This window comes from Acinonyx jubatus, chromosome C1 (genome assembly GCF_027475565.1).
Source record: "Acinonyx jubatus isolate Ajub_Pintada_27869175 chromosome C1, VMU_Ajub_asm_v1.0, whole genome shotgun sequence".
Taxonomy (NCBI): domain Eukaryota; kingdom Metazoa; phylum Chordata; class Mammalia; order Carnivora; family Felidae; genus Acinonyx; species Acinonyx jubatus.
The window spans coordinates 21,008,483-21,022,646 of NC_069381.1; the positions used below are offsets into that span (position 1 = coordinate 21,008,483).

The 14,164-nt window shown below is 39.8% G+C and overlaps 1 protein-coding gene across 8 annotated transcripts in view; it reads left to right on the top strand.

Annotated features, from left to right (window-relative positions):
• Positions 1 to 17: 17 nt before the first annotated feature.
• LOC106977531 (mediator of RNA polymerase II transcription subunit 18) overlaps positions 18 to 14,164 on the top strand; it is a 131,424-nt gene continuing 117,277 nt past the window's right edge. For 3 of the 8 annotated variants that reach the window (XM_027059893.2, XM_027059897.2, XM_027059898.2), the window contains exons 1-2: positions 20 to 197; positions 779 to 921. In XM_027059893.2, the coding sequence (XP_026915694.1) occupies positions 849 to 921 (73 nt within the window). In that variant the 5' untranslated portion in view covers positions 20 to 197; positions 779 to 848. The other 5 variants (XM_053209958.1, XM_053209953.1, XM_027059894.2 and 2 more) reach the window with 5 other exon arrangements.

Consider the following 14,164-nt stretch of genomic DNA (forward strand, 5'->3'; position numbering starts at 1 on the left):
ACGTCGGTGTGGAGATTTACGTGACGACCGCCTCTTGCCGGAAATGGAAAGACGAAGAAGAGGTGTTGCAACACCCAGAGGGCTTTAACTTTAGGGCTGGGGGCTAATTGTCGTTTAAAAGCTCCGACGTGCTGGGGTGAATATATTACCCATTTTGCGAGTAGAGACTACAGCGCGCTCGGAGGTGTGTTTCTAGTGTAAGTGGGCACGTGTCTTTGATGCTGACTTAAGGGACCTAAACCATCCTCTTAAAAACACTTTCCGCCTCGCTGGCTTTGAAAGGCGTTTTCAGGGAGGCGGAACGCCTAGATTTTAGTCTGATCCAAGCTCTGCCACCGACTTCCTGTGTCCTTGGGCCCCTCTCCAAAGACACAATATTTTCATCTGTAAATTAAAGAGTAGACAAAGTCTCTCAAGTCACTTTTCGGGTCTGAATGTTATCGCATGCCCGAGTCACAAAGTCTTGGAGGTGAAATACAGTTGGCCCCATTTTATAGGTAAGACATTGAGTTCCAGGGTGAAAGGATTGATGACTTCTTCAAGATTGCACAGAAAACTTTTAGAGATTTCAGACTTTGAGACTAGAAGATTATGCTGTAACTCCATGACCAAGTCTCCTGTGTATATTTCTGTATCATCAGTTCCTGAAACGGGCCTATACCAGCTACTCAAAAAGTTTGAATGGGTAAATGAATCTTTTGATGTCAAGGCCAATGACTGGAGCAGATCTGTTGTCTCTCCATCCTTCTGATGTATTAACAATGTAACTCTTCTTCAGGTGTTTCTTGTGCTTTACTTGACTGGGGCCTCCGAAATCAGTTCTGTTGTTTTCAACTTAATCGGAGACCATGGAGGCACCTCCAGTCACCATGATGCCTGTCACTGGAGGCACCATTAATATGATGGAGTACCTGCTGCAAGGTAAGTGAACAAGGCAACTTGGATGGCCTGTTTTCCTCTTTCTGTTCAGCATCTGTGGAGGTGAGAGGCTGTTAAAGGCAGCCTGCATAATTTCTGGCACCCAGTAGACAACAACTTTTTAAAGTTTAAATGTTGGGGCTCCCGGGTGGCTCAGTCGGTTAAGCGTCCGACTTCAGCTCAGGTCACGATCTCGCGGTCCGTGAGTTTGAGCCCCGCGTCGGGCTCTGGGCTGACGGCTCGGAGCCTGGAGGCTGCTTCCGATTCTGTGTCTCCCTCTCTCTCTGCCCCTCCCCCATTCATGCTTTGTCTCTCTCTGTCTCAAAAATAAATAAACGTAAAAAAAAAATTATTTAAAAAAAAATAAAGTTTAAATGTTAATTATGGTCACAAACACCTAACATTAAATTAAGTGTACAGTTCAGTAGTGTTAAGTGTATTCGCATTGTTGTATAGCTGATCTCTAGAATTGTTTTATCTTGCAGAACTTAAACTCCGTACCAATTAAACACTAATTGCTCCTTTCCCCTCCCCTCAGCCCTTGGTAACCACCTTTCTACTTTGTTTCTGATTTTGACTACTTTAGATACATCATATGAGTGGAATCATACAGTGTCTTTTTGACTGGCTTATTTCACTTGGCATTAATGTCCTTAAGGTTTATCCCTATTGTAGCGTGTGACAGGATTCCCCTTTTTAAGGCCGAATAACATTTTATTGTGTGTAAATACGTTTTCTTTACCCATGCATCTGTCATTTGGGTTGCTTTCACCTCTTGGTTATCGCGAATAATGCTACAGCAAACATGGGTGTGCAAATCTCTCTTCAAGATCCTGCTTTGAATTCTCAATATGTGCACAGAAGTGGGATTATTGGATCATATGGTGATTCCCTGATACTATTATTAGCTCCGTCTTATAGATCAGGAAATAGGTAAAGTAGTTTTCCCAGATGAGAAAACTCCAGAGAGGGTAGTGATTTTCAGGAGGTCATATAATGTTTAGTGGAAGAGTTTAGTCTTTAATTCAGATTATTCTTGTAATAACTTAGTATGAACAACATAAGGTTATTCTCATTCCTCAGGCTACCTCTCATTCAGTCCTTCCCAACTCAGTCAGTGCCACTGTCATTCACCAGTTACAAGAACGAAACATTTAGGAGTCAGTCTCTGGTTTTCACTTTACTCCCATAGCTAACCCATCTCTAAGTCTTACTCATTTTACTTCCAAAGTATATTTAAATTTTTTTAATGTTTATTTATTTGTTTTGAGAGAGAGAAAGAGAGCACAAGCAGGGGAGGGGCAGAGACAGAGGGAGAGAGAGTCCCAAGCAGACTCCGCACTGTCAGTTCAGAGCCCAATGCAGGGCTTCAACCCACAAACTGTGAGATCATGACCTGAGCCAAGATCAAGAGTCAGACATTTAACTGACTGAGCCACCCAGACGCCCCCCAAAATATATTGTAAATATGTATTTTCTGTACCTGTAGGACCACATCCTGGCTTATCATCGCTCTTCTGACCTACTTTCATAACCTTTTACTCACTACATTGCTTCCACTTTTGATTATCTGTCTCTTTCCAAGTAACAGATAGTCCATCTTTTTAAAAAATTGTCTTATTGGGGCACGTGGGTGGCTTATTCAGTTAAACATCTGATTCTTGATCTCAGCCTGGGTCTTTTTTTTTTTGGATTAAAAAAATGTTTATTTATTTTTGAGAGAGAGTGGGGGAGGGGCATAGAGCGAGGGAGAGAGAGAGAGAAGAGAGAGAGAGAATCTCAAGCAGACTCTGCACACTGCCACATTTTGCCATATTTGCCTTTTTTTTCTTTGCTATTTTTTTTCCTTTTTTATCCTTTTTTAAGATTTTATTTTTAATCTCTACACCCAACATGGGGCTCAAATTTAACACTGAGATCAAGAGTCGCATGCTTTACTGAATATGCCAGCTAGGCACCCCTTTTTTGCTATTCTTAAAGAAAATCTCTGACGTTATAACATTTTACCCCTAAACTCTTCAGTCTGCATCTCTAAAAAACAAGGATATTTTTCTTTAAAAAAAAATGTGTATTTATTTTTGAGAGAGGGAGTACACATGCAAGTGGGAGAGGAGCAGAGAGAGGGAGACAGGGTCCAAAGCAGATTCCACACTGACAGCGGAGAGCCAGATGCAGGGCTCAAACTCACAAACCGTGAGATCATAACCTGAGCCAAAGTCGGACGCTTAACCAACTGAGCCACCCCAGATGCCCCAAAGGATAATTTTCTTCATAGCCCTAATGCCATTATTATTATCTTAAGAAAATTAATAATATATTTCAATATCATCTAACATCTAGTCCATATTCAAAAGTTTCCCCCCAGTTGTCCCCAAAATGTGTTTTGGAACCAGGATGCAATCAAGTTTTATGCATTAGATTTGATAATTGTGTCTCTTAAGTCTCTTTTAATTTGGATCAGTCTCCCCTCATTCACACTTTTTTTCTTCATGACCGTGTCTTGTTGAAGAGTCCATACCAGTTTTCCTGGAATGATTCTTTTATAGTATAAATTGGTCAGGTCTTTCCCTGTTTTGTTGAAAATAAAGTGTGGAGCTCATAGCTGCCCTGGTGACCTTAGGGTAAAATACCACCCTCACCAGAGACTGTGTGTAAGGCCTACACACTGTGGCCCAGGCCACATCCCCCTTTCACTGCATCCCCCTTTCATCTTCCTTCTCACTCACTGCACTTCAGGCACACTGATACCTTTTCATTTTCTTGAATTCCCCAGCTCCTTTCCTGCCTCTCTGCCATAGAGCTTAATGATCTCTCTGCCTCAGTAGTTTTCTCCAGCTCTTCAAATAACCATCTCATTTTCATCCTCAGGTCTCAGCTCTGTTATAGCCCCTTAGGGAGACCTTCTCTGACTCCCACCCCTCAGGTCTTTTCTCCACCCCCACCAATTGCTCTCTATCCCACCCCCCTTTTATTTCCTTGTATTTCTCTTCACATACTTATTTATTTTTGGTTTCCCCCACTAAATTCTAATCTCCATGAGGACATAGACCTCTACTTCTTAGCATAGTGCCTGGAATTCAAGTATAGGTTGAGGGGGCACCTGGGTGGCTCAGTCATTTGAGGGTCTGACTTCTCCTCAGGTCATGATCTCCAGTTCATGAGTTCGAGCCCCACATCGGGCCCACTGCTGTCAGCTTGTGGCCTACTTCGGATCCTCTCTCCCTCCCTCTCTTCCTCTCCCCCACTCTCTCTCTCTCAAAAATAAATAAACATTATTAAAAAAAAAAAAAAGAAGAAGTATAGGTTGAATGAACTTAAACACTTAAAAAGCTCTAATGTTTGAGGAATGAACAAACACGTCTGATACTGTCCCGAATATAGGGTACAATGTATTGAATGTAGGACCTGTTCCCTGCTCCCATGATCTTCCATCCTGTATTTAATCTGTTATTGCTTTTCTTACAACACTGTCCATTGCCAAAAATTCATTCCTTTGAGTCCCATTATCAGTGTTTACCACGGTAACAGTATATACTCTTACTTTAACAGATTTATTCAATAAACATTTGAATATGTTCCTAGCAGTGGAGGAAGAAAGATGAATAAAGTATCAATGCACAGGGGAGTCTGGGTGGCTCAGTCAGTTACGTGTCCAATTTCGGCTCAGGTCAAGATCTCATGGTTCATGGGTTCGAGCCCTGCGACGGGCTCTGTGCTGACAGCTGGGAGCCTGGAGCCTGCTTCTGATTCTGTGTCTCCCTCTCTCCCTGCCCCTCCCCTGCTCATGCTCTGTTTCTTTCTGTCTCTCAAAAATAAAAAATGTAAAAAAAAAAAAAAATTTAAAAATTAAAAAAAACTATCAATACACAATTGATATATTGAAAGATGACAAAAGAATCGAAGTAATAATGCTAAAAGAAACTAAAGCAGGGAGGTGGAAAGTGATTGGAGGGAGACCTGCAGTCTTCATTTAGGGTGATTAGAAAAGATGTCTCTGATAAAGTGATACTTGAGCAAAGACTGAAAGAAAGTGATGGGATGAGGCATGCAAATACTGGTGAGAAAAAAGTTCTACATGTAGGGAATAAGGGAAGGGGCTCTGAAGAGCAATACTTTATCAAATACTTGGCATTTTCAGGGAGTAGCAGGAAGATCACTGTGGCTGGAGAGAGTGATGTAGGGGGATAGTGAAAGAAATAATGCTGGACTGGTAGAGACCACAATGTATAGGGCCTTGTAGATGATAGTAAAGACTTTGGGATTTATTTGAATGACACAGGAAGCCATTGGAGGGTTCTGAGCAGAAGAGTGTCATTATCTGCCTTCTATTCTAAAAAGAACATTTAGCTGTTGTGTGGAGAAGAAGCAAGCAAGGGTAGAAGTAGCTATTGGAAAAAACAGGCAAGATATGAAGGAAACTTGGACCAGATGGAAATGAATGAGGGAGTGAGAAGTGGTTGGATTCTGCATGTATTTTAAACATATGGATTGGATGTAGGTGTGGGGGAAAGTAAGGACTCCAGATGATTCTGTGGTTTGGAGCCTGGGCAACTGGAGGCAGAGAGTTTCCATTGATTATGATGGAGAAGACTGCAGAAGGAATAGGATTCTGGAGGAAATCCCACAGCTGGATACTGAACATATGAAGGTGAAGATGTCTGTTAGGTATCAAAGTGGAGAAGGTGAGTAGACAGTTGGATATATGAGTCTGTGGTTCATGAGATATAAATATGGGAGTCCTCAGGCCATAGATGATATTTAAAGCCATAGCATTAAATTAGGTCACCTAGGGAGGAAGAGATTGTTGATAAAGAGGACCAGGATTGAGTCCTAGGATCCTCTAGTAATTAGGAAAGATGAGAAAGACCCAGCAAAGTAGACTTAAAAGGAATGGTCAGTGAATTAGGTGAAGAACTAAGAGATGTGTCCCAGAGGCCAAGAGAAGATAGATTTTAAAGTGGGTATAATCTAATAATCTTACCAAAATGCTGCTAGGAGGATGAATAAGAGAACAAAGATTAGTGTATTTCTATGGAGCATTTGGTTGTCTTACTTCAATATAGTATGTAAAAAAGAAGTGTTATAATCTATAGATGGAAAACTTGTGTTTGCTGGAAATAGAAGATAATTTTTTTAAATAAATGGCAACAAAAGAGTGTTGTTATTATTCTAGATAGATGCTCTTGCTGTTAAAGACTCTGAGCCCAAAGCCTGCTGGAGATTAGCATTTAGAGAAGGCCTAAGGACTTTCTAGTACCAGATAAGACAATGCAAAACACTGAAAGGGAATTAACTTTATCATAATGTTGTCCAATACTTTGGCAGTATAATCCCTCAAAAATCTCATATATTGGACCAGTACTTTGCAGAACACTGCAGTAAACTGTTTTGGTTTTTCATTGAAGTTTTTTCAATCTTTTACTAATCCCAGTACCCTAAATTAAAGATGGGACTCAACAATGCTCTTTCCTTCTTCAGGAAGCGTTTTAGATCACAGTTTGGAAAGCCTCATCCACCGCCTTCGTGGTTTGTGCGACAACATGGAACCTGAGACTTTCCTTGACCATGAGATGGTATTCCTCCTTAAGGGCCAGCAGGCCAGTCCGTTTGTTCTAAGGGCCCGGCGTTCTATGGATAGGGGAGGGGCACCCTGGCATCTGCGCTACCTGGGACAGCCAGAAATGGGAGACAAGAACCGCCATGCCCTGGTGCGAAATTGTGTGGACATTGCAACATCTGAGAACCTCACTGACTTCTTAATGGAAATGGGCTTCCGCATGGACCATGAGTTTGTCGCCAAGGGTCACTTATTTCGTAAGGGTATCATGAAGATTATGGTGTACAAGATCTTCCGCATCCTGGTGCCAGGAAACACAGACAGCACTGAGGCCTTGTCACTTTCTTATCTCGTGGAACTAAGTGTTGTTGCACCAGCTGGGCAGGACATGGTCTCTGATGACATGAGGAACTTTGCTGAGCAGCTGAAACCTCTGGTTCACCTAGAGAAAATAGACCCCAAAAGGCTCATGTGACTAAGACAGTCTGTCTGCTACTGGGGCCTGCCCTCACCTGTTACAAAAAAGAAAATGTAGTAAATTCCCCTTTTCACTACTGCCAGCCAGGCATTCTTCCCTCAGAAAGGAGGACAGTGAGAACTTAGTTGGTTCTTTCAACAGTTTTCCTCATGTGGCAAACTTGTGACAGGCTTTCCAGATTAAAGGCTCAGGATAACCTGAAGAATCGATCCAATTCCTCTGTATAAAGATGGAAAACCAGAATAAATTAGCTTTTAGAAAGAAAAATCTTTTGAATTTCTTTTTGCTATTTGTGTATCAGATTTGTAAAGTAGAGGCTGTGAGCTTGTATTAGTTGGTAATAAAGCCTATGAAGAAAAACATCTGTGATTTTGATTCTTTGTTACCCTGCTGATTTGGGGTAGATTAACTACCAGTTGGAACAGCAATAACAAAAAAAAGGCAGTTTTTAGTTTTATTATTTTTTTATTTTTATTTTTTTAATGTTCTTTTTTAAGTTTATTTATTTTGAGAGAGAACAAGTGTGAGAGGAGGAAGGACAAGGAGAGGGAGAGAGAGAATCAGAAGAAGCTCCATATACCATCAGCGTGGAACCCAATGTGGGACTTGATCTTGTGAATTGTGAGATCATGACCTAAACTGAAATCAAGAGTCCGCCAGTTAACCAACTGAGCCTCTCAGGCGCCTGGCAGTTTTTAGTTTTAAGTTTGATAGAGGTGAGGGGTGCCTGGGGGTGCCAGTTGGCTAAGCGTCTGACTCTCGGTTCCAGCTCAGGTCATGATCTCACGGTTTTGTGAGTTCAGGCCTTGCATCAGGCTCTGTGCTGGTGGTGCAGAGCCTGCTTGGGGTTTTCTCTCTTCTCCCTCTCTCTCTGCCCCTCCCCTGCCCACACTATTTCTGTCTCTCTCTAAATAAATAAACAGGGGCACCTGGGTGGCTCAGTCAGTTAAGTGTCCCAACTTTGGCTCAGGTCATGATCTCACAGTTTATTAGTTTGAGCCCTGTGTGAGGCTTTGTGCTGACAGCTCAGAGCCTGGAGCCTGCTTTGAATTCTGTGTCTCCTTCTCTCTCTGCCCCTCCCCTGCTCATGTTCTGTCTCTCTCTGTCTCTCAAAATAAATAGGTAAACAAACAAATAAACTTAAAAAAAATGTTAAATTTTTTTGATAGAGGTGGTAGTTTTTACCTTTAACCAAAGTGGCACATTTATTGAAAAAATTTTAAATACAAACAAAAATAAGAAAATAACCTATAATCCTATTATTCAAAGAGATAACCTATTTCTATTCTGGTATATATCCTTCTAGTCTTTTATAAATTTATATATATGAGATATATTTTTTAATGTTTATTTTGAGAGAGAGGAAAAAAAAGCATGAGTGGGGGAGGGGCAGACAGGGAGGGAGAGAGAGAATCCCAAGCAAGGTCCAGGCTCAGCACGGAGCCTGAAATAGGGCTTGATCTCATAACCTGAACCAAAATCAAGAGTTGGATGCTTAACTGACTGAACCACCCTGGCACCCCAAGGTATATTTATTTTATAAAATTACTCTGGGGCACCTGGGTGGCTCAGTCAATTAAACGTCCGACTTCAGCTCAGGTCATGAACTCACAGTTCATGAGTTCAGTTCCCTCATCGGGCTTATTGCTGTCATCACAGAGCCCACTTCAGATCCTCTGTCTCCCTCTCTCTATGCCCTTCATGTGCACTCTCTATGTGCACTCTCTCAAAAATAAACATTAAAAAATACATATATACTGGTTTATACCCTCCTTTTTCTGTTTATCATTACCATCTTTCCTGGACATTAGACTATAGTGTCCTTCTGTAAAAAACAAAAAACTTCATTTAAACAGGGAAACCGAGGTAGAGATTAGTCAGCTTTCTCTGGGCTATACAGCTATTAATTAGTTGGTGTGTAAATATTGATATTTATAATTGCTATCTGTATCCCTTACGGATTTTCCATAACTTAATTGATTCCCATACTTTGGGATTTTTAGTTTGATCCCAATTTTTGGCTTTTATAAATAATCCTGTAATGCTAGTGTTTTTCATTGTTGACATCATCATTGACATCTCTGACTATTCTTAAGGATAAATCCTAGGGAACTGTTGAGTCAAAGAGTATGCACTATTTTAAGACTTCTGCCATGCATTGCCAAATGCCTTCCAGAAATGTCCCAGTTTTCACTCCCACCAGCGGTAGATGAGGTTCCCAAAAATGTTGCCAAAACTGGGTGTGACTGTGAAAACTTGTTTTCCCCATTTGATGATAAATGGTAACTAGTTTTAGTTTTCTTTTTAAAATAGTCATCAGTGAGATTAAAATTTTTTATGTTTACTGGACATTTTTTTCTTACATGACTTGCCTTTTCATTGATTGTTCATCTTATCTAGTCATTTATAAAGAGCTTTTATAAAAATTTTCCCCATTTATCATTTGTATTTAATTTTTTCTTTTTTTAAGTCACAGTTCTTAGTGGGATAAATGTGTTGCTCATTTTAATACTTGTAGAGTTTTTTTTTTAATACACTGGAGAGAGTTTGACTTGCTAAAAATTGTAGGTTATTCAAAATGTTCATTTTTTTCTGGAACCTTCACTTAGATCACACCACAGTTGAGATACATGGGACAAATCATAATTCTCTTTGGATCTCAGTTACTTGAAATATCATATGAATATTCTGTTAGGATGCTTTAGACTACAAGTAACAGAAAACCTATCCAAAGCTACCTTAAACAGTAAGGATGGCATTATCTCATGAAATGATAAGTTCTAAGATGGGGCAGCTTCCAAGTTGGGTAGCTAGTTATTTCTCTGGCTCTGGAATCCTGTTCTTGGCTTTCCCCTGAATGTTTTCAAGATAGTTTCCCCCACCCCCTCAGTTACAGATTGCAAAAGTGGGTAAATCCTGTTCCTTTCTTCACAGCATATTAGCATAATGATTCAGGCAAGTCCCTTTTCTTGTTTTGTACTCTTCCCCTTTATTCCTAAACTCTATTTTCCTTCCCTCTATCCTATAGGCACCCATTCTGATATTTTTGATGTATGTCTGTGATGCTTGTCTTGCAATATGTAGAGTTATGTGACCATATTCAATTCACACAAACGATACTGTGCTATAAACATTTTTTTATTTTTAAAAATTAATATTGCTTTTGTGATATGCTCTTGTTGCTATATATAAACCTACCTCATAACTTCCAGCTTGCATATTCTTTTTTTTTTTTTAAGTTTATTTATTTTGAGAGAGACAGGGAGAGAGAATGCATGTGCAGGACAGGGGCAGAAAGAGAGGGAGAGAGGATCTTTTTTCTTTTCTAATCCTTATTTATTTTTGAGAGAGAGACAGAGACAGAGACAGAGCATGAGCAGGGGAGGGGCAGAGAGAGAGGGAGGCAGAGAATCTGAAGCAGGCTCCAGGCTCTTAGCTGACAGCACAGAGCCTGACTGGCTCGAACTCACAGACAGTGAGATCATGACCTGAGCCGAAATTGGAGGCTTAACTGACTAAGCCACCCAGGTGCCCCAAGGGAAAGAGAATCTTAAGCAGGCTCTGCACTCCCAATGTGGGGCTCGATACAGGGCTCAGTCCCATGAACTGATATTATGACCTGAGCTGAAATCAAGAGTGAGACACTGAACCAACTGAGCCACCCAGGTGCCCCTGGCAGGTGCTTTAAATGTTTTAACTCACGTGTTTCTCACAATAACCCTCTGAGGTAGACCTTGTAACTCCCATTTTATAGATGAGAGTGAGATACAGGGAATTTACTCAAATTTTCTTCTTCCTTTGTTCAAAGTCGGAATTAATAAATGGTGGAACCTGAATTTCAACTCAGCGTAGCTCCAGAATCCAGGCACATAACTGTGCATGCACTGTATTTTACTCCTTCAGTCCCTTGAGGATGGGAATCTAGATTGTCATTCACTCTCTTATTACCATATAAAGTGCTAAAATAAGCAAATTTGTAAATTGATGTGGAATATTCCTCTGAACCATATACCTATGAGCATGCTCAAGTTTTCCAAATATTCCAGATATCTTTTCAGAATGGCTGTGCTATTTGACATTGCTATCACCAGTGCACAAGAACTCATATCCGCATCCTCTTTGTACTTTGTGCTAGTTTGAAGGATGTCAAGTGGCAGCTTTTGGTTGTCTTGATTTGCCTTTCTCTGGTCATAATCTGAGCTTTTTTTAAGCCTTTTTTTTAATACACCTTTTTGTATATGAAATTATACAGACTTCTTAGTTTGTGAAACTAAAGTATCTATACCCTTTGCATATTTTTGTATTCGGTTTCCTATCCTGTTAGTTGGTAGGAGTTAACGGGTATATTCTAGGCATTCCTTGTTTGTTTTAAACATTGCAGATCCTTCTCCTGGTCTGTCAGTCACCTTCCTGTTAAGCTTTTCTGTGATGTGATGTTGTTAATTCAGCAGATGTCCTAAATTTTGACCTTAGGATTTGGAATCTTCTTTAGGAAGCCTTTATTTACCCAGAGGTAACAGTTTTTCCTTTATTAGTTTTATAGTTTTCATTTCTTACATTTAGGTCTTTCATCTCGAGTCCACATTTAACATAGTTTCATGTAAAAGTCCAGAATTTTTTTTCTCCATACAGTGAGCAATCTTTCGAATGCGTTGTGGTACCACATTTATCACATACTAAGTTCCCATGTATGTGCATTCTTTCTAAACTCTGCATTCTATTCCGTTGGTCTGTTCCTTCCTTTCAGTACCAGCAACACGATGTTTTTATTACTGAGGCTTTGTGGTGGAGCCAGTTCTACCAGTAGGGCAGGTAACCTATTTTTATTTCCCTCTCAAAATCGACTTAGCTTCCATACTCATTGTAGAATAAGTTTCAGTTTCTCACCATTATTGCTAGAATTTTTATTGGAACTTCATTGAGTATATATGGATCAATCTGGGGGGAGAACTGACCTCTTTGCATGGAACACTCCACTTCTTTCAGATCCTGCTAAAATGTCAAAAAAAAAAAAAAAAAAAAAGCCTTCCCTGACCATCCTAAGCAGCACACTCATTCCCATCACTCTCTGTTTATCTTATTTAATTTTTTTCATAGCATCTATTACTAACCAACTTCAGATTATTTATTTACTGCTTCTCTTCTAGAATGTAAGATTCATGAGGAATGTCCCAATATCTGACCTTTGGTAGTCACTCTGAATGTTTGTTAAAAAATGAATAAAATCTTTATACTGCTGAGGTTATCCCAATTATGACATTTATTCAGGTTTTCTTATGTCCCCAAATAGAGGTGAAAAAAATTTTTTTGATATTTATTTATTTTAAAGAGAGAGTGAGCGAGCAGGAGAGGGGCAAAGAGAGAGGAGGAGAGAGAATCCCAAGTGCATGCCACATTGACAGCACAGAGCCTGATGCAGGGCTCGAATTCATGAACCATAAGATCATGACCTGAGCTGAAGTTGCACGCTCAACCAACTGAGCCACCCAGCTGCCCCAAGTTGGAAAAAAAAAATTAATAAACTTCTTAGGCATTGCTTTTAGGCTAATTTCTGTAGACCATAAGTCAGCAAACTGCACTTGTATAGGTCAGCCTGCTGTCTGGTTTTGTAAATAAAGTTTTATTGGAATATCCACATTTATTTAAATATTTCTATGACCGCTTTTGTACTACAATGCCAGAGTTTAGTGGCCACAACAGAGATCACATAAAGCAGAAATTATTTACTGTCTAGCCCTTTACAGAAAGTTTGTCGATCCTTGCTATAGACTATAGTTTAGTTGCTATTGTAGATTGTGTTATCTTTTTATTACATTTTAAGGTGAATATTCCTGTTATAGAAGACTATTGGGTTTTGTAAAATGATTTCTATTCTTACAAACTTGATCAATAACACTTTTATAGTTCTGATAATTTGCCTGATGATTATGTTGTGTTTTCCATATAGACTATCATATCATTGGCAAGAGTGGCAAGCAGAGAGAGTACATACCTCTTTCACGTTTTTCTTGTCTAAAGGAATTGGCCAGACTCTCCAATACTCTAGCTAACACTACTGGTAATAATGCACACCCACGACTTAGTCCTGATCTTGATGCTATTGCTTCAGGTATGATGGAAAATCATGTCATTATCAACAATAGCCAAACTATGGAAAGAGCCCAAATGTCCATCGACTGATGAATGGGTAAAGAAGATGTGGTATATATATGGAGTATTACTCAGCCATCAAAAAATGCCATCTTGCCATTTGCAATCATGCGGATGGAGCTAGAGTGCAATTATGTCAAGTGGAATAAGCAAGAGAAAGACAAATACCATATGATTTCACTCATAAGTGGAATTTAAGAAACAAAACAGATGAGCATATGGGAAGGAAAAAAATAAAAGAGTGAGAAGGAAGCAAACCATAAGAGAGTCTAATAATTGAGAACAAACTAAGGGTTAATGGAGGGGGGGTTGCTAAACGGGTGATGGGTATTACGGAGAGCACTTGTCATGATGAGCACTGGGTGTTACATGTAACTGATGAATCACTACATTCTCCCGAAACCAAGATTACACTGTATGTTGACTAACTAGAATTTAGTAAACATTTGGAAGAAAAAAATCATGTGATTTTTACCCTTTGGTCAATTCAGGTGGTGAATTATATTGACAGACTTTCTGCTATTGGGCCATCCTTGCACTCCTGGCATCACTCCATTGCATCATGATATTATCTTTTAAAAACCCTGTTGGGTTTGAGTACCTGTTATTTTGTTTAGGATATTTCAATTGTGGACTACCTTAATTGTCATCCAGAGATCTATGCAAAGTGACTACTCCCTATTTTTCCAACCTCTCTGCTAGAACTACAAGCTAAGCACTATGCTCAGTGCTGGGTTACAGCAATGGCTAAGATACAGTTCCTGTCTTTAATAGCTCCCATTATAATGGCAGAAACAGACATTTATACAGTTTGTATAGTCATAAAAGGTATGTGAACAAAGGTCTCCTTCCCCAAATGAATGGCCAAGCAGGTCTGCTTCCTTTTCCTTATACACCTCAACACACTTGTGTATGTATTATCTTTCTTTTCTTTTTTTTTTAAATAAGTTTATTTATTTATTTTGAGAGAGAGAGGGAGAGAGCACAAGTGGGAGAGGGGCAGAAAGAGAGAGAGAGAGAGAGAGAGAGAGAGAGAGAGAGAGAGAACCCCAAGCAGGCTC